Source organism: Colossoma macropomum, unplaced genomic scaffold (genome assembly GCF_904425465.1).
Source record: "Colossoma macropomum unplaced genomic scaffold, Colossoma_macropomum, whole genome shotgun sequence".
Lineage (NCBI taxonomy): Eukaryota > Metazoa > Chordata > Actinopteri > Characiformes > Serrasalmidae > Colossoma > Colossoma macropomum.
In genome coordinates, this window is record NW_023494807.1 from 15,088,514 (window position 1) to 15,109,416 (window position 20,903).

Consider the following 20,903-nt stretch of genomic DNA (forward strand, 5'->3'; position numbering starts at 1 on the left):
TCTCGCTATCGCCGCTGGCATTTGAAAAGAAAAAAAGAGGGTGATAATTCAATTTGATTGATGAAGAAATTTTGTGTGTGTATATATATATATATATATAATATATATATATATATATATATATAAAATTATTATTATTATTATTATTATTATTATTATTTGTCTTCTGGTATCATTTTTTGCAAAACATATGAATGGAATTATTTTCTGAGCTGTGGGAGAAAGACCATACCTAAATATTGCTATCTTTGTTCTGTTTGCTTTGATAAAGTTTTGGCATCTCACCATTTCCCTGATTGTCCCTATTCTTCCTGACCTCTACACCAGTCTCTCTTCATCAGTCTTTCAAGAGGAGGCTGGCCTTTAAGGGCAGAGGTCACCCAGAACTTGCTGTTTACAGTTCCACAATCACTTTACACAACATAGACATGATCTACACTTTGCTATCTTTTAACTCCCTATAATCCCAATTAAAAAACTTAATCTGAGAATTTAATCCAGTTCAGGTACTACTTCTGATTGGTCTACTCAGCAATATCTTTAGAGAAACTGGCCTCTGCTACTACTTAGATGCCCTGTGTTGTGTTACTCATGTTGTTGTATTTAAAGGTTGGATCAACATTTTGTAGTAGTAGTGATTCTTGAGCTGAGCCCTGGTCCTTACAAAGTATATTTATTTGTTTTTCCTTCTCACAATCATTTAAGTAATCAGATAATCACACAATTGCTCATGAGAAAAGTCAGTAGTGCGGTAGGAGTGTAAATGCAGAAACATGCAGTGAATAAGTTCAACGTCTTGGATTTACGCCACTCGTTAATGTTTCTCAGACTATACCAGGGTGGAGTGTTGCTTTTTTTAGGGTCCATATGCTACTGAGGCCCTGATGACTCACAGGGGCATCACTAGAGATTTATGGATGGTGGGTTAAGCGTTTACTAAGGAGGTCTGAGGGTATGTTCCCCCAGGAGGATGTTTTTAATGGCTCCAAAATGTCTGTTCATGATGAATGTTTAGAGCAGCAACAGACAGAAAATTGATCAAAAAATGGCTATTAGGTCAAGTTGGCACACAGATGATCTGTATCTTCTTAGTATTTCAAGCACAGATCAGTTACGCAAAGCTATCTCCTCTCTTCTAGATCAGCTGCAGGTCCTAGATATGTTATTCAAATACACAGATTATAGATTAGTTCAGTCTGTTTCAGTAGTTCAGTTTGTGCAATCAGTGTGATTTTGTTCTGCAGTTGCGCTCACATATGTAATAGTCTAAATGACAGGGACACAGTGAAATTTACCAGCACAAAAAATATTTTTAATATTGTATTTTATATTCTAAATCTACACATTAAGTATTAAATTTAACTGAAAGATTAAACAACACTCACTCGCTTTCTTTAGCAGTGGATGTACATTCTAAATAATATTTAGGCTAAAGCCCCCCTACAACTGGCCTGGCGATGCCTGATGACTCAGGAGTTTTAGAGACAGCTGGACAGAACACTGCACTGTTTATATATACACCATGCTGTTTTACAGCAGGGGTGTCCAGTTCCTGAGGGTGGCAGTGCTGCAGTACTGTGTGCTGTACTGCTCAGGGTAATGTTTTCCCTGATTTAAAGGAGATATATTTTACTCTTTTTCGATTAAATATTGTTCCCTGTGCTCATTGAAAGACAGCTGTTAGGATGATAAAACAAATGACACCTTATTTTGATATGGGTCCAGGGTGTCATTTGCTCCTCTGTGAAGAAAAGGTCATTTTCTGGGTGTTGATTCTTTAAGCTGATCATCGCTCCTGAGCATGTGTCAGCTGAACCAGACAAGTATGCCATTACACAGCAATGTTTAATGCAGAAACCTTGTAATTCACTTTGTAAGTATTTTTGTTTACACTGTTTGCCACCTCTAAGAGAATGCTAATTTCCATTAGCTGGGAAATGTTATAATAGCATCAAGCAAACTTTGTTTAATGTTTGATTTTCCTAGCTGCTCTCTAGATTACGCATCTTCTCGCGGGACCAGCTGGAGAGTACATGTCTGGGGACAACTTGTCAAAATGTTGGTGCTGGATAGGCCTGAGAGTCGATCCCAGAAAGAATAGACAGGCCTTTGTGAGTCGAGAGTGGATTCCAAAACTTTGGACCCAAATTCTACACAGAGACATTCAAGTTTGCCCACACCTGCGTACGTGCACAGTGTGAGACATTCTGCTGTCACTGTCTAGACAGTATGTATGAAAAATATATCATTACACAAGTCGTACATGGGTATTTTACTTGTAATGAAAAAATTGGCTTAGATTCCCGTCACTCCACATCAGAGTTGACTCCAATTTTTTTTAATTAAACAGCCCTGGTGCTGGATTGTGGCAAAATCTGGAAAGAAGGCTAACTCTCTTTAAAACTCCTGTAAAATTCCTGTAGTTTTTTGGGAGGATTTTTCAGCCATGCTAACTTACATTACATCCTTGGGCTAGTGGCAGGCTTGTTGATGAATGTTGATGAGTGCACAAAACAGAAATTTAATATTTACTATATGTGACATTACAACACTGTTTTTTAAGCATTTTCATGTGAAACAGCTGCTGTGATGGTAAAAGTATGAAGGCTGGTTGAGTGGTTTGCTAAGTGTGATACAGCATGGATCAGCAAATCCTAACAGCCTATGGAATCACATGTTTTCTCTGAAAGGGAAATACGCCAAAACTATAGAGACCTCACACTTAATTCTTGAACAGTGGAAACAGTGACAAGTAACTCTTTACAGAAAAGTCACGTATAGTTCACATGTGAAGCATCCAAAAACCCATGCCTTTACAAATAAACACGTGAATAATGTGTTATCCCATGAAAAATAAAGTGCCACAAGATCAAACTTTTTTCACATGTGTGTGAAAAATAACGTAAAGTACGAGGTGTGAAATTTGTGTGGTTTATCTATAAGGGAAACAAGTGAAAGGACAAGGAATAGGCAGGTTTATTTGTTTTAAAGCCCTGTTTATGTATTGCTGTAACTTGTAAGTCACAGGAACAACAGAGGCTTTTTCATGCCTAGAACAGAGCTAATGCTGCGATGACCGTTGCACCATTACAGCGATATCTGCTTGAGTCGTTAGCACATTTTAAAGAATTTAATCATTATTAAAAAAATATTCATCACCCTGAATGGCACAACTGTCGAAGCGTAAGCCTTATCATCAAGACATAACGAGCTCAATCCCTCCATGGCCGTGAGTCTGAGGGGGCATAACTGGCCTGGCTGTCTGGGTGGGTAAGTTGGTCCTCCATTTTCCCTCAACATCACGTGCAATGCTATCCAGTGTGGGCTAGAGCTTAATTGAACCCAGTGGGAGGAAGGAGGATCAACCTAACCTCCCAGAGAGAGCGAGGCCAATTATGCTCTCTTGGACTCCCTGCTACCGATTCAGACGTCATTTCTCAAACATGAGTCAGTCTCCTGTTGGGTTCATATTTTACCCTGGGTTTAGATGTTACCCTGCTTTATCCCCTTCTTTAGTTTTTCTCCTAAATTTGTTATTCCTCTCTACTTTCTTTATCTTTTAATTATATTTGATCTGCATTCTGAAGTCACACACTGATGACAGAACTTAGCACTGAGGTCTTAGCACAAGGCCATTATCATGAGAAAATGGATGTATGGCAATTGATTCAGGATAGTATAGTTTAGTGCAGCTAAAAGGATGATTAATTTGTTTGGCCAAATATTTCATATGTTCAATATAGTATATGTAACATTTTGTGTAAATTAAGTTTTTAATTTTGCTAATATAAAAATAATTTTATATTATTTATATCATTTATATCATTTATCTTTTAACTATAAACTATTTAGTAATTTACTATACCTGTTGCTACACTGTAAGTTAACAAGTGCTGTCATTAGAAATTTATTTTGAGTGATAATGGGCCAGTTCAGGTCCATTTTGGACATAATTTCTTGAGATTTGGGTCAGTTTTAGACTGAAACCTGAATGAATTGGTTCTGGTCATGTTTGGGCAGAATTTTGCTGAGCTAAGTTTGGGTTCAGATTCAAAGTGCCAAGCTGTGTGAAAATTCTCAGGCTGTATTTGGGTTCAAACCAAAACATCAGGCCCATTAAAACTCTAGTGTGGATGTCCATTAGCTGATGTAACATAATCAGTTAGTGTTGTCCTCCAAGTGCACTGAACTGTTCAGTGAAGGTGCGTTTAGCATCAATTTTTAAAAAAAGTGGTGATTGGCTTCATCTGCTTGCCTTCTCACTTTCAGCTTTATTAGCATGTGTGAATTGTTACACTCTAGCAATAAAGTTCTCCATATCTGAATTTACAGCTTTATTTATAAGTACCTTTGACTAATGAATTCAGTAAAACATTCTAAAATAAATACGTGTTTCACGTTAATGCTTACCAACAACTGAGTGGGTATTTTCAATCAAGTACAGAAACACACATCAGAGTTACTTTGCATTAATTTAAAGTTGCTGTGTTGCCACAGACAAAAGTCCATATTACAGGCTGAGCTATTTGAGATGCTGTAATCATTAACCATGCCACTGAAATTCCCTGGGCAGAAATGCTAATATGAGATGGCATTTAGTAAAGCAGGCCTTTAGTGCTTGAACAGGGAGCGAGGAATGAATGGAGGACAGCTGCCTACACTCATCCCTCCACACTTCTGCTTTCATCACACCATCTGCAGCCAGATCTGCGGGAGTTACTGTAACCCAAGCTCATTGTTTTACTGAGAGACAGAGACAGAGAGAGAGAGAGAGAGAGAGAGAGAGAGAGAGAGAGAGAGAGAGAGAGAGAGAGATAGACAGTGATAGAGAGGTGTAGTCAGGCAAAAGTGGAAAGATAGGAAGAAATTAATTGAGAAAGAGAGGATATAGATAGGAGGATAGATAGATAGATAGATAGATAGATAGATAGATAGATAGATAGATAGATAGATAGATAGATAGATAGAAGAATGCAGAAAGACAGAGGTGTTAAAATTGAGAATCTGAAGGAAATAATAGATTAGACACAAATTAGAAAGAGACAGAGAAAGAAAGAAAGACTGGAGAGAGAGAGAGAGAGAGAGCGAGAGAGAGCAGGAATGAGGTATTAAAATACAGCAGATTCCCGTCACAGACTCTGTTTCTGACCTGCTCTGACCTGGCCTGTGACCCCCACTGTGCTCAAACACTGCCTGTGCGCTGTGTGTGTGTGTGTGTGTGTTTATGTGCTTTGTGTGTGAGTGTGTGTGTGAGACAGCTGATAATGTGGGGGTCCGTCAATGGTGTAGATAGAATGTAGTAGGCATTCTAAAAATAACTCCATGAATGAGAGACAAAAACCACACCTATTATTCCACACACACACACACACACACACACACACACACACACACACACACACATACACACACACCGTGCACTCATCACTGACTGATGGTGAAAGACACACTCACTTCAATCCTTGACTGTCTCACACACACACGTTTCTCTGTTCTGTCCTGCGGACTCCAGACCCTCTCAGGTGGTGCGTTCAGAGAGGAGAGGAGAAATGCTGCTGTGAGCTTGTGAGTGAGTGAGCTGAGCTGTACAGTCATGACTGACCTCTCTCTATCAGCTGTGCGTGCATGGACACTGCTGAGCCTCCTCCTCTCAGGTAAAACTCCTTCCATTCCTGATTCATTCATTCTTTCATTCATTTCTTCATTATTTAACACAGTAAATATGTTCAATGACAACTCTTCATAATGACATCATCATATTACACTAATGATCTAGTCAAGAGGCTTGAAGTCAGAAAAGCAGCAGCTACTACATAAAAAACTACAGTGACATCAACCATACACACACTGTACTGTACAAAACTCCTAGACATGTGAGAAAATGAGATTATTTGGGCAGTAAGCATTTATATGTTAACATTAGAATAAATCGCTGCTGTCGGAAGAAAACCTTGTATCTCCATTTTTGTCATTTTTCAGTTTTTGACATAATTTGAAAATGCCTGTTGCCCTTTACCTTGCATGTAAATTTCATGATGAACATACCAAAAGAAATGGCCCAAAATGACTTGGAAAGAAGTCTGGTTCCATTGACTTCCATTAAAAGTAAAGCACGTTTTTTCCTTCTCCTGTAAAGTTACCATTTTGGAGATACAAGGTTTTCTTCAGACAACAGTGAAACACACATAAACAAATAAACTATACATGGTGATTTGGTGTGTGTAAGTATGTTAGCTCAACCATTTCCAGACCAAAGTTCAGTATTTACAGTTACCTTCCAATACCTGCTTCAGCTGCCTGAGATTTTTACGCAGTACTTCATGTATTTAAATAATAGATGTGCATAAATGTATTATATTGTAACTTATCATACTGTATTGTCGTATTGTAGCTGATATATTATCTTGTGGCTAGTGCATTATATTGAGACACTGTGAAGCACGGCTTGTGTTTAGTGTCTCTGTGCTGTTAAGTGTGTCTGAATGGATCAGGCTAAACTCCACTGTACCAGTTTATAATTTTATATATCTAATATAATTTTATATATTTACCTTTTTGATGGTGAATATTCTAATAAATAGAAAATTTTGGCAATCATGACACTTCTAATAAATACGTAATTTGTTGCATTTACACGTAAATCTTTTTTTTCTTTTTTTTGTTGTTTACTGGTACATAGATAAGAGGCCTGTCCTTACTGAGCGATTATTAATATACTCAATAAATATACTAATTATGTGTATGCTAAAATACTGTTAGACGTGATTGTTGTGATCATAAACATAGCTTTAGCTATGATTGTGATTATGATTATGAACATTATCTTGTCATAATTGATATTTTTATAAACATTTTTTTATTATAATTATGTTGTGATTATAGGTTTTAATAATTTGCATGATGGTGAACATTGTTAGTTATTATGTTATCATTATGGACGTAACCTTATTTATGGTTATGGAAATAGCTTCATGATCATGCACACAGCTTTAGTTCTGAGTGTTATGATTATGAACAGCCTTAATTCTTGTGTTGGTAATTCATCTAATGTGTAAGGCCTTCTAGATATTTTTTTTTTTCATTTTAAAAAATAACTATTTTCTGCAAATGTTAAAGCTCAGTACTTTATATTTGATATATTTGCCATGAATAATTTATTTTTTCTATTTTTAAGTTCATCCAATTGATTTGGCCTGAAAAATCAACATGTGTAATCTGGCCAGGGGGGTCCAAACTAAGTGATCTGTAAAAGTGAATAAAAACAGAAACACAAATATATATGAAATAATAAGACTTCTAAAAGACTTCTAAAGATATGTTTTTGAAGAGTAATTTAGAATCAGTGTGAATCAGAAATAATACATTGTCTTTCAGTACGGTGACATATATGAGTGACAGGTGCTATCTAGGAGGGTCTCTGAACTATCTTGATGATAGGTGGGGGAGATGGAAGGGGTGGTGAAATATGATATTGGTAAATAGTATTTTTTCCCACATGCTGGTGTATGATGATGGTGTATCAAAGACTTTTTAGAGGTGAGCAAAAGAGGATAAAAGATTACAAAAAACAAGAATTTTGTCTTTTAAATGAAATGATATGATGAATTGTGCTTAATGTCACTACAAACATAAGCTAACAGGGTAAAAAGGTCAAAGTTGACTTCACCAAAATCAAGCCTCTTTACAGTTGTGCTATGTGTACGTCTTAGGAAAGACTGATTTATACAGACTTATTTAGAGTTTTAAAGTAAAACTTTTTAATTTAAGAAGCTAAACATACAGCGATGTCCCATAACTCCATTAGATGAATGCAATGTAGCTCTAATCAAATGGAGCTATGGAGTAACCGAGGAGGAGGAGTATGCCTGAAACCACAACCCCTTCTAACCTAACATCCTGCAAATGTATATCTGTGCCTTCTGTTTCCAATGGTGTAGTTTTGGTAATCCCCACTGCCACCCCATCTCCTCCCTGTTCCTCAGTCCTATGTCAGTCCTACCACAGTTCAAAGGGGGGTGTCCGGCCTTCTAGCTCCAAGCAGAAGCCGCCCAGAACTCCAGCTCAAGTTCTCAGAGTTCTCTTCCCTCCCTCAATCAGTCTGCGCTCATACTGCCACCACATGTTGAAGGGATGGTCCAAACCTGCAAAGTAAAGTACACAAAGGATGTGTGTGTGTTTATGTATGTATTGTGTGTGTTCTGTAGGAGTGCTATGCAATCTGGAGGGAGCTCTGCACAGGGATCTGATGAAAGGATACAACAAAAACATCAGACCAATGGAGAACAATGGCGACATCACGGAGGTCAAACTGAAGATGACCCTCACCAACCTTATCTCTCTGGTGAAGCTGTGTGTGTGTGTGTGTGTGTGTGTGTGTGTCTGCGTGTCTGTGTTTAACTAAGCTAGCTAAACAAGTGTTTAGACATTTCTTCTAATTAATGAACTACTTTAAGGCCACAGGTGTTCATTTGCGCACTCATAGCTCATATAATCTCCATAGAAAAGCTGCACATGACCCTAAGGTCACCATGCCCAAAGCCGAATAATGTTCCAACATTTAGTGTAAAAGCTTCCCAGAAGAGTAGAAGCTGTAAGTGCAGCAAAGGGTGACAAACTTTGCTTTCTTAGTGCTTTCTTAGAATTGGCCAGAATTGGAGTCAACCAAAATTCACTAATAAGTGATGAGCAAGTGGATAATTTATTAAAATCATGTCAGCCATTTTATTTTGCAATTTTATGGAGCACCTATGATGCCATTTTGCTTTTCTCCAATAGCACAACCTGTACTATCATTATTTTTAAATATGATATTTCAGTAAGTTAATGGGTTTTTTGTGTGTGTTTTGTCATATAATCCTAAATATTTCATGGAATAGCAGTATTTAATGTCAAAGTATTCACTTTGTAAGCAGTCCCTCCGCTAGCATAATGCTAATTTCATCTAGCACATCAAAGGGTTTTTCCTATATGTTTGCACCAATTTGTTGGTGATGTACTCACAATGGGTTTAATATTACTTAGCTAGTAAGATAAATGTATAACATAGTCCTTATGTTGCAGTTTTACAGTGAATCTTTCAGTTAAAATTTTACCTTAAAGCCTAAATATGAATATGAGTGCAGAAGCCTGTTAGCCTGTTAGCTTTCTGCTGAGCTGGTTAACAAACAAAACTGCTCCATGCTCTGTCAAAAACTGACCCCTACTAGGATTCATCTGATACATATATATGTAAAGCAGTGACAATGATGACTGTAACTGCTAAGCCTACAGTTCAATTCATAAATGTCAAAGCTTGGTCAAAAACAAGGAAAAAAACACCCCTACAACAATGCTAATATCTGATAGCACCTTTATAACATTTTTGTTGTACGTTAGTGCTAAGATATTAGCAGTTCACATTTCTAGCCGTTCCAGATGGCGGACGCAGACATTTAAAGCTTATAAAAGATATTTCATAAATGTATATTTTACCTGTTTAACAGTGATTCAGAGCCCTGTCATAGCGATGTCACTGCTTCCTTCCAACTGAAATGCATCTGTCAGGCTACTGCTTCACTACTTGCAGTCAGTGATTTATTTAGGAGTTCCAGAAGATCTAGATTGACGATTTTTCTCACAAAATTCTGTCCCAAATTTAGGTTATTGGTTTCATCTGATATGTTTTGACTTCAGTACAGCTCCTGAAGTTCTAACCAAGAGGCTATATGTACCCAGATACCACAGAGAAAATGTCCCGGTTGGATAATTTGCTGCTGGGCATTTAACCATTTTGTTTTCCAAGCAAAACTTGGAAATGGAATAATGAAAATTAATGGAATGGAATAAGAGAATTACTACACTTGCAGAGTTTAGCCACAAGAAATATTGTGATTATTTTAAATAAAAAATACTTTTTTTTATATATATATTTTTTTTTCATATTAACAGAAACCATTAGGCCCAGAAGGCTCTGAGGGTTACCTTCTGTTTTACAAGCTATAAGGAACATTACAGTATGGCATGTTTCCTGTGAAAATGTACATCTGCGTGCACATCCATGCATCTGTGCAGGCAGTGGTTTAAAGCAGTGTGTTCATTTTGCCTACAAAGCACAAAACTTCTCGTGAAAAAGTAAATATTTAACATTGTTGTCTTTGCTGTAAAATAATCAGAATTGGCTATTAAAAAATCATGATCAGTACATCTCTATTTCATATGTAATACCCTTAACTTTGGAAGAAATATTGGATGACCAAGAGTCTACAAGCTTTTGGACATATGTTATGAGTGTAGATTATCAGGTAGATGGAGAATCATAAGAATTGGGGTAAATTTATTTGATATGATTATGAGAAAGTGTAAAAGTGTGCATATATCAATTTTGGGGTCTCTATGATTGTTCTAATAACTCGTAACTTCCACTGTGCTCCTGCAGAATGAGAAGGAGGAGACGCTGACCACATGTGTCTGGGTAGAGATGGTAAGAGCTGAAAACATCAAACCTTTACCTGCTGCTGTCACACCACTGATCTTTGCTGACACATACAAATGAAGGCTTTACTGCGAGTCAGTTCATTCCAGATTCAAATGTTTAAAGACACTGAAATGCTCAAGATTGCATTTTCTTAATAATAATTGTGTTTACATGCAGAGTAATCGATATTTGTATGAGAGTGCTAGTCTGACTAAGGTATGATCTTTTAAACAGCATTGCTTGATTGTCATAGTCTGACCTAGGCTTAGGTCACTTAAAACCTGTGGCTGGACTATTCAAGATAGATTAGGAAATGTAAATGTGTCTTTCTTGTTTTTTATTTTACATCTGTAAAATTTGTGTTACACTTATTTTAATAGTGAATTGAATTTGGAATTTAATTCAGAACATTTACCTTGCATATTATCTCTCTCTCTCTGCAGCAATGGTATGACTATAGACTCAGTTGGGCTAACAGGCCGGGATTTGAAGCCTATGAGAACATCACACGCACACGCATTCCCTCCAAATCTATCTGGCTTCCTGATATCATACTGGAGAACAAGTGAGGCACACAACAACAATAACACTAATAATGATAATAATATACAAAAATATACATGTTTCCCCAAATCATCTCTCCTCTCTCCTATGTGTGAACGTGTGTAGCGTTGATGGACATTTTGAGATCACACTGTATACCAACGCTCTGGTAGACCCAGATGGAATGGTCTATTGGTTGCCCCCTGCTATCTACCGCAGCGCCTGTGCCATCAAAGTCAACTACTTCCCCTTTGACTGGCAGAACTGCAGCATGGTATTCAGGTGAAGCTCATTTGGACTTTCCTCATCTCTCACCTTCTCCACCAAACACCAACCTTCTGATGTTTGCTGATGGCTTTAAAATGTTCAAAAAGTTTTTTGAAATTTTGAATGACAGAGAACATTCTAGAGTCTGGTGTGTTTGGGTTAAAGTTCTTCAAGGGGTTGGTAATTAGTTGCTGGTCTAAAACAGGTACCTGGGCAACTTCTTCACAAAGCAACTTCTCAGTTAGTCAATTTCTTAGTTAACCAAATAGATCAAGAGGGAAGCCATCTGGCAGTGCTGAACCCTAAAGACCTTCTAGGTCTTCAGAGAATAATTTTTGGGAAATAACAAACACATGTCTGTAGTTCTGTAGTTCATTTTTATCTCATAGAACCATCATGCTTGTTGTATTGAGATTTTGTAAGTATTGTAGTTGTACTCTTTTTTAATTGTTAAGTTTTGGTTGGAAACAAAAGAGTTTAATTATTAAAATGCCTAGCAGAAAATGATCCAATCAGATTTTTTTAAGGTACACCAAGCTAGCTCTCCCATTGGTTTGGACTTCAGGAAATGGATTGAAGTCCTGAAGTCTCAGATTAACTATCAACAAACTTAGGAAATGACAGTAGAATCAATCGCGCTTTGATTTCCAATTGGTAGGATCAATTTAGTGAGAAAAAAAATCTTCTAGATGTGCTAGATATGTGACTGACTGTGAATACGAGCGGTAGTCTAACCAAGTTTCAGCCAGTTGATAGAAATGGAAAACAGCAGCAGCAGCTGTATGCCAGGGCTCTTCACTGTAAAACTGCAAAATACAAAGTAAAATATGTGTTAATGTCTGTTAAATATGGAATATCCATGCTTTATGTAGAATATCCTAAATAATGTTCATGTGAACTGCTGTTAGCTTAGTGTAAACACAGTACTAGGAAGCCCATAAGGTCACTAATAGAAATGTTATAGAGGTATTATCTAAGAAGTGGGTTTTTCTCATTTTTCGATCTAGGTTTGCCATTTGTGGCCTGAACTGAAAGCCTAGCTCTAGTGGTCATGGCTCGTTGCTCTTTTTGATCTAATTGTGATTTCTGTTGGATTTTCCTGACTTGTGATTTTGAGGTGCTGATTTAGTGCTGCTCTGATACCGAATGGGTTGCAGGTCTCAAACATACAGTGCTAATGAGATTGAGCTGAAGCTGACGGATGAAGAAAACTCTATAGTGGAATGGATTGAGATTGACCCAGAGGCTTTTACAGGTATATCGTTTACAGGAAATGCTTTTTACATGGTAACAATAGGTGAGAATGGACTGTAGAAAAGATTGGTTTTAACATAAATATAAAATTTTGGCCATCAAGCTGTAGGAGAGTTTTTTACACCAGTCTACCACCAATAAACAACCACACCAACTTCAGCTTATCCCAAAGGTATTGGAAGGAGCTACATCACTCCAGATAATGCACTCCAGATAACTGCTACAGCTTTATACCCCTCTAACTGACACATGGCATTGGGCATGGTGACCCTTGGCTCATGTGTGGCTCCTCCAGAATGTCAGATTCTATTAGCAGTGTTTTCTATGGAGATTATTCAAATGCCATGTGTGCGCAATTTCACCTTAAAGTAGCTAAATTCACTAATTAGAATTAGTGTCCAGTTACTTTAGTGTATATACTCCCACTTTATCCAGCAGTTAGGGAGGGGCGCAAAGTATTACACACAAGAGTGGCAATAAGTGTGACACATTTGTTAGAAAAATATGATTTTTTAAAATGAAGATGAAAAGCTGATCTTAAACGGAAAATACACTTTTATTTCTGTAATAAAGGTATTTATCAGCTCTGTTAAGCATATAGGTGCACGCTGTAGTTCTACAATTATAGACTGTAGTCCATCTGTTTCTCTGTATATTTTGCAAGCTCCCTTTCACCCTTTTCTTTAATGGTCAGGACCACTACAGGACCCCCACACAGCAGATATTATTTGGGTGGTGGACACTGCAGTGACACTGTATTAAACGTATTTCTGTGTGCTTTGATTGGCTAGAGAATGGTGAATGGATAATAAAACACCGGCCAGCGAAGAAGGTGATAAATGAACGGTTCAGCCGAGACGAGCTGGACTATCAGGAGATCATCTTCTTCCTTATCATCCAGAGGAAGCCGCTCTTCTACGTCATCAACATCATCGTGCCCTGCGTCCTCTTCTCCTCGCTCGGACTGCTTGTCTACCACCTGCCGGCTAAAGGTCAGAGTGTATGAACTGGCGGGTTACACACCACAGGTGGCAGAGAAGTGTAAGGGCATATCATGGATTAATGTAATCTATGAGTTTGAGAGGCTCTCTGAGATAAAAGTCAGGATGTGTCCACTGCATTACAGGGATCATAATCTTTAAGTCAGTGTAAAATCACAATACATATTCTGTGTGGACTGTGACAAATTTCAAAGTGAAAGACAGTATCAGGGAGGGTGATGCCAATGAGCTGATGACACTGAGATGTACTACAGAATGCAGAGTGCACATTGTTAAAAAAGTCCTCCTGCCAAATAGTGCTCAGGCAGACCATACAAACTGGAACCCAGTTAAAGTCTTAGGCATGCTGCAACACACCAGCTGTGGCTTTACGTCTCCGAGACAGCAACTGGTCAGTGAACATCACTATATAAGAGACCAGCCAGTTGTCAATTTGGTGTCCATTTGGCCAACTTAGTCACATGGAATCCAGTAATGAAGACTAATCACAGAATACAGTTATTTAAGGCATTTAGCTTTAAACTTTTATAGCTGTATAAATAAAGAACCTTCCCCAGCTTCTCTCACCTGTTTGGTCCCAGCAGTTTCAAACGAATGGAAACTTTAGCACTGTGCTGTGTTTATTCTAGCTGTGCTTAGCTGGAATGAATGGAAAAATGTCCCATAAATAACAGCGGCAACTCCTAACCGTATACTGTCCACAGCCTTATCTTAATCATAATCTTTAAAGCACTGACCCTGAGGTTAAATTTGGCCTGCATAACTTCCATTGTCCCTGCTTTATTAAGTCTGGCCCCCTCACAACATCATCTATTCATGAAGACTTTAGAAGGAAGAAAAACATAAAAAGATGAGTATTTGAAACCTTTTCTGCAGACTTTGTTTAGTCTACACTCTAATGGAAGTCCAAAACACCCTACTGACCCATATGAAATGGAAATATATCATGACGTTTTGTCGATATATTCCAGTCTGAATATTCTGAAAATACATAAAAATATATGCTGTAATACACAACAATTTTGTAATTTTTTCTGACAAAACAGAAATGTGATCATTAAAAATGTTGAAACTGTGGCAGTTTTCATCCAAAATAAAACTCCCAGGTTATTTTCAAATGTTAAAATTACAAATAAATAAACATTTATTTGTAGTTGCTTGTATTGTCTGTATTGCACTACTGTGTAAATAGAAATATTGCAACATTTGAGTGCATTGAATCTTTCCTTAAGGTTCAGATTGTTTTCATTCTTCTTCTTCTTCTTCTTCTTCTTCTTCTTCTTCTTCTTATTATTATTATTATTATTATTACATTTTGGTGGAGATCTATCTGTGTGTTGATTAGTTAGATTGATTATTTGATTGGACTTTGATATTTCTTTGATATTTTGAGATGTATAGGTTGATTGGATTCTGATTCTTTGAGCTGTATTGACTGATTGGATTCTGATCTGTGTGTGTATGTGTGTACTGATTAGCTGGAGGTCAGAAGTGTACCATGTCCATTACCATTCTGCTGGCCCAGACTGTCTTCCTCTTCCTCATCGCCAAAAAGGTTCCAGAAACCTCTAAGGCCGTCCCGCTGATTGGGAAGTAAGTAGCTTAAATTGTTTTATGTAACATTTTCTATAACTACTGAAAGCTTTACAAAAATAGAGGGTTGGTGACTGATGGTTAAAGTCCTCTCATTTTCTTAAATAACGGTGTGATGTTTGATAAATGAAATGTGTTCTTATGCTTGTGTTGCTCAGGTATCTGATGTTTGTGATGTCTGTGACTGCAATCACAGTGATGAACTGTGTGGTGGTGCTAAATGTCTCCCTGAGAACTCCCAACACACACCCCATGACTGATAAAGTCAGGAAGGTAACATTCACCACACACACACACACATACACACCATAGCTGATGCGCCTGGCAGTGTCTGATTTTTAAAGCAATATTTCAGCGTTTTAGCAATCTTAAAATTAGCGCACCCAAATTTGACTGACAGTTTTGTTATTCATCTGTTTTATCATTGGCACATCTGTATGATCAAACGCATGTCTGGTAGGAGAGTGTCCAAAACAACCTGAATAAAATGGTTTGCGGTTACCTAACCAAAAATATTATCTTCATAGATATATATTATAGATTTCTAATGGGTGAGACCAATTTCATGAGAAAAGTCATCACTTTGGTTCTAGATACATCACCCACTGTGAATGTAAGCTGTAGTTCCATCAGTTGGAACAACCATTTCATGATGCAAAGAACCATCTATTCATGCAAAGTTCTTTGAGTGTTGATGGTTTTATATTAAAACATTTTCTTTACTAAAGGACCCTTAAAGAACCATCAATTGTTTCAGAAAGGTGCACTGTTGGTGACGTGGTTAGGCAGCGACATTTATCTATCATAGACAGAGCACAACTTCCGAACCCAGGAATTGATTACTCTAAGCGTAGACTATTAACAGGTAACTCTTTGTGTCTCACATGAATACTTCCTTATGGCGACACTCAGGTGCTGTTGAACATTCTTCCTCGGCTGCTGAGGATGAGGATGCAGCGCTGGACTCCACAGGGCGGAGTAAATGGTACAGTAAACGGATCTACCGTCCCCTTGAGGAGACGCAGCTCACTGGGGCTGATAGTGAAGGCGGATGAATACATGCTGAGGACGGCGCGCTCTGAGTTGATGTTCAGCAGGCTGAAGGAGAGAGATGGTCTTATGAGAAGTGCTCTGGAAAAGATCCGTGAGTCACACACACACACACACACACACACACACACACGCACACACACACACACACACACACACACACACAAACACACACACAGCAACCCTAATTTAACACACTCGGCTGCAGAAAGATTAAAGATTTTGATTAGTGGGCAATATGATGATATGTTATCATCATTGGGATCTTACATCACAGTATGCTTTACTGAGTATATCATGGGTATCATCAGTACTTCAATCTTTAAAAAGATGGTGCTACAAGGGTTCTTTAGTAAAGAAAATGGTTCTATATAAACCATGAACACTCAAAGAACCCTTTGCATGATTAAATGGTTCTTTGCATATGAAAGCGTTCTTCAGATTGATGGAGAATGTGCATGAACTAGACATTTCTATGTAGAAACTTTTTGAAATGGGTTCTTCTATTGTTACAAGCTTGACAAAATAGAAGAATCCTTTTTGGTGCTATATTGAACCCTTTTCAAAAAGGTTCTATATAGAACCATCTGTATCAATCTGAAGAACCCTTTCTATGTAAAGAACCATTTAATCATGCAAAGCGTTCTTTGAGTGTTCATGGTTCTATATAGAACCATTTTCTTTACTAAAGAACCCTTGAAGCACCATCTTTTTAAAGAGTGTAGAACACTGAACATCTATTGTATTTTTGTGTGCCATAAAAAGTCTAATTATACAGACTAATTATAGATAGCTTGTAAATAACAACAACATCTGATATATAGTAACTGCATAAACTGCATAATAACAAGTAGTGGACTGGATATCAGCCCATTACATCATTGTCTTATGTTATTCATTCTTTTTTCTTTGATTTTTCCTTGTGTACTTTCTTAAATAGTTTTCAATTTAATTAAAATTCATAGTGCCATATTACTCACCCTTACATTTTATTGAAGGGGAGTTCCACTGATCTTTCAGAATTTCTGCATAATTCTGTGGTTTAGATGTAAACAAAGTCATTGAGTGGTTGGAGGTGAAATGGTTTATTGTAGAGAAACTTACCGACTCAAATACAGCCATTTTATTTATTAACCAAAACCACCAGTGAACCTACACATCTTCTGAGTTTTTATATGTAATGTTGATGGTAAAATAGTGGTAAATCTGAAAATCTTTGAGAACTATTTTGCTTTACAGAGCCCTGCATGTACCTCTCCACCATAAATGAATTAAAACAATAATTTTAGGCCAAAGTCCTATCTCAAAATTACCATAAAACTATAACTATGTCTCAGACATATCTGTGATGGAGTTTTTAAAAGCATTAAACTCTTCAGGTGCCTGGTTCCTCTTACCACCACTGTGAACAGTTCTGACTCTGTAGGTTTCTCTAGAATACAACATTTCACACCAAACCACTCTGAATGAACCTGTTTACATTTTAACCATTTGATTATGCACAAACTGAGACAAATTGGTGGAATTCCTCTTTAACTGGATCTGGGTTGTTTGTACATCATGTGACTTAGCTTCAGGTACATTTTGACCTCCAGAGAACGGCCTAGAGGGAGACACTGTGCAGGATCTGAGCTCTAGTCTTGCCATGGCTTCACCGGAGGTGCGGCAGTGTGTAGCGTCCTGCAAACACATTGCTGAGAGCACCAAACAGCAGAATGACTTCCAAAGCGTGAGTACAGACACAGTAAACACACACCATTCAAATAAAACCTAGAACTGTTAGAATAGTTAAGTCTTAAAGGCCCCAGTCAAGATGTTTACACATAGCATTCAAATGCAACTAACACTGATATAGATTAAACAAAAAAAATAATACAGATACTACCAAAACATAGAAATGATTTACTTCAGTTTGCAAGCTGAAGACTTCTAATATATTTAGAAGAGCCAAACTGATATTAACCTTCTTATAGCTTATATGCAGGAACAAAACAGGCCCAACACAAAATAATCTGAGCAGCAGAAATGTGCTTGTAGATGAATGATAACCTTCAGTTTATGGTGATATTAGTGTCTGGTGCTTTTTACAACAGATATTGGGCAGGTTCTGGTGGATTTTTGATTGTGTTAGATGCACACAAATCCAAGTGGATGAGTAGTGGTGCGTTTGTCTACCAATATGTAATGAGAAATGTTGTATATTCTGTGTAAGTGAGTGGTTTTGAGTAAAACAGCAAATATCAGTGCACATAGATTTTATTTGCATTACATCCAAAGTGAGTTTTTGATTAATCTGCAAATAAAAATGAAACTGTTTTAAATGTTTATAGGAGGACATGGACATGAACTCTCATTGTTTACTTTGGGAGGCTTAGTTGTAGTGCTGTGTTAAAACTAACTCCACCATGTGAAGGATATATTTTAACCTGGGTAGCTCTCACTGTGAGATGATCATGTGCTTCAAAATGGTGCTATATTACAGCCACCAAGAGGTGATTAAAATAATACAGGTGTGAATTCTGTGCATTGTACACAAAACTCAGGATTCAAAAACATTTCTGAAGTTATTTAATGAAAAATGAAAAAGTTGCTTTAATTGTGCTACAGTCTTTGCAATGAATTGGAAAAATATCAGCCCGACTGCACAGATGACACACAGATGACGTTGCCATGGGAATACGAAAAGATGGCCAGAAGTACGTTTCACTTAAACCTGTTTAACTACTTAACTAACTGGTCATTTTACCATGTGTTAGGTTTTCTGCTCTCACCCACTTGCTAAATTTCAAAATTCAACAATCAAGAAATCCCCACTGTAGCTTGAGGTTGAAGTATTTGCCATGACGATGATTTGGAAAAAAAAAAACAGTTATATTCTGTGGCTGGATGTAAAATGTGATTTTACTGGATTAAGCTCTAATGTTCAGGAGGGCTAATGTTTGGCCAGTGGATCAGGAAACCATTTAAAGGATTTGTGGAGGAATTTTAGATGTTTGTGCTGTGGATGACCCGACTTTGCTCTCTGCAGGAGAATGAGGAGTGGTTTCTGGTTGCCAGAGTGATCGACAGGCTCTGCTTTATCGCCATGGCGATGCTGTTTGTCCTAGGAACCACTGGAATCTTCCTCATGGGCCATTTCAACCAGGCTCCGTCTCTGCCCTTCCCTGGAGATCCCAAAAAATACCTGCCCGAAGTGTCCCCCACAAATGTCACAGGCTGACTTTGACCAGACCATGGCAGACTCTGGCATATTTAAGCCAGATTTTACCTCACTCAGTAGGAGAACAGTGGTCAGTTCAGCTCCATCACTGCTGAAAAAGCTGAGTCCTCCAGCCTGTGCTGTCAGTGGCCATCACACATTACCGTACTGTGACTGGACTACAATACTCATAGTGCTTTGCTTGGTCTGAGAGGAATTTGAGCCATTCTTGCCATTTTGTATTTTTGTTTTTGTACTATAAGATTGTTGGAGCTTCTTTGAGATTCTTTTACGTTATGCAAATGAGGAATAAATTAAAGAGGAATTCCACAAATTTCTCATAATTTCTTTATGGTTCATTTGAACTTGATCTCATGTTGTAAAGTCATTCAGAGTGGTTTGACATGAAATGGATCATTCTAGAGAAAGTTAGAGTCAGAACTGTTCACAGTGGTGGTGATAGGAACCAGATGTCTTTTTTGTAGTGGAGAGGTACATGGTTGACTGTTCATTCTGGATAGTAAATAAAACGGCAATATTTGTGTTGTAGACTCTAGTTCCCTTTACCACCCCTGTAAAGAGATCTGAGTCAAACTCAGTCAAACCACTCTGTTTACATCTCATGCAGAAATTCAAAATTCCATTTTCTCATTACAATTATTAATGTATGTCTGTATCCGAGTTATAGCCAATATAATGCAACTGCAGGTGTGTTTTTGGTGTTGTTTTGATAAATAAAATGAACTGTTTTAGGGGTTTTCATCTTTGGTAATAAATAAGCATAAACCTCTTCCAGATGAGTCTGTGGTTTTGCTCAAGCCAAGTGCTAACAAAAAGAAGAAGGATCATTTCATAGTAATAGTCATAATGTTAATAATCACGATTGCAGCAATAATGGTAATATTAGTAGGGATGCACTGATATGGGAATTGAGGGCTGATGCTGGTATCTGATATTTTGCTTGTACATATCTGCCGAAACTAATGCTGATACATAAATATTCATAAAGTGTAAATCTGGGCCAAAAACAGATTAGCATTACAAAGAAATAAAACATTTATTTATTTAGGATCACAAAGATGCAGTAAAATTAATAAAATGAATAAAATATTATTCATATTTTAAGATTTTATAAGATATTTTAGGAGAGCAACCTAGCTTCACCCAAATATCCTGCACCTTTATATATAATAAATACATCAGCAAATATTGATTTGAGGTATTGGTCAAATCTTTAATTAAAACAAACATAATTTAAGTGTGATTAATATGCAAAGGTTTGGGCGCCCCTAGTCAAATGACATTTTGTTGAATTCCTAAGTAACACATCCTCTACAAAGAACACACGTCTGAACATTTGCATGCACAATTTTGATTATTTTTAACATACTAGAAAAAAGAAAAAATAAACTGTGCAAAAGTTATGGCACATTTTATATTTTATGTTTTATTTTTTCCAATATGTTAAACTTAATAGAAATTGTTCAGTGAAATTAGTAGAAAAATGAGTTTCCTGCAAAAGATGCATTAACATACAATTTAG

The 20,903-nt window shown here is 37.2% G+C and overlaps 1 protein-coding gene across 1 annotated transcript; it reads left to right on the top strand.

The window, feature by feature from the left end:
* Nucleotides 1-5,476: 5,476 nt before the first annotated feature.
* chrng (cholinergic receptor, nicotinic, gamma) lies at nucleotides 5,477-19,383 on the top strand. The gene is made up of 12 exons (XM_036556342.1): nucleotides 5,477-5,654; nucleotides 8,205-8,341; nucleotides 10,415-10,459; nucleotides 10,897-11,018; nucleotides 11,123-11,278; nucleotides 12,421-12,518; nucleotides 13,309-13,509; nucleotides 14,997-15,111; nucleotides 15,270-15,384; nucleotides 16,024-16,255; nucleotides 17,757-17,890; nucleotides 19,190-19,383. The coding sequence occupies exons 1-12, from the start codon at nucleotides 5,594-5,596 to the stop codon at nucleotides 19,379-19,381; spliced, it is 1,608 nt and encodes a 535-aa protein (XP_036412235.1). The 5' UTR covers nucleotides 5,477-5,593; the 3' UTR covers nucleotides 19,382-19,383.
* Nucleotides 19,384-20,903: the final 1,520 nt, after the last annotated feature.

Bases quoted from the DNA above. Each gene is read 5' to 3' on its own strand.
- chrng (XM_036556342.1), top strand. From the start codon at position 5,594: ATGACTGACCTCTCTCTATCAGCTGTGCGTGCATGGACACTGCTGAGC. The intron at 11,019-11,122 runs GTGAGGCACACA...GAACGTGTGTAG, and splicing joins GATATCATACTGGAGAACAA to CGTTGATGGACATTTTGAGA. The intron at 16,256-17,756 runs GTGAGTCACACA...TTTGACCTCCAG, and splicing joins AAGTGCTCTGGAAAAGATCC to AGAACGGCCTAGAGGGAGAC.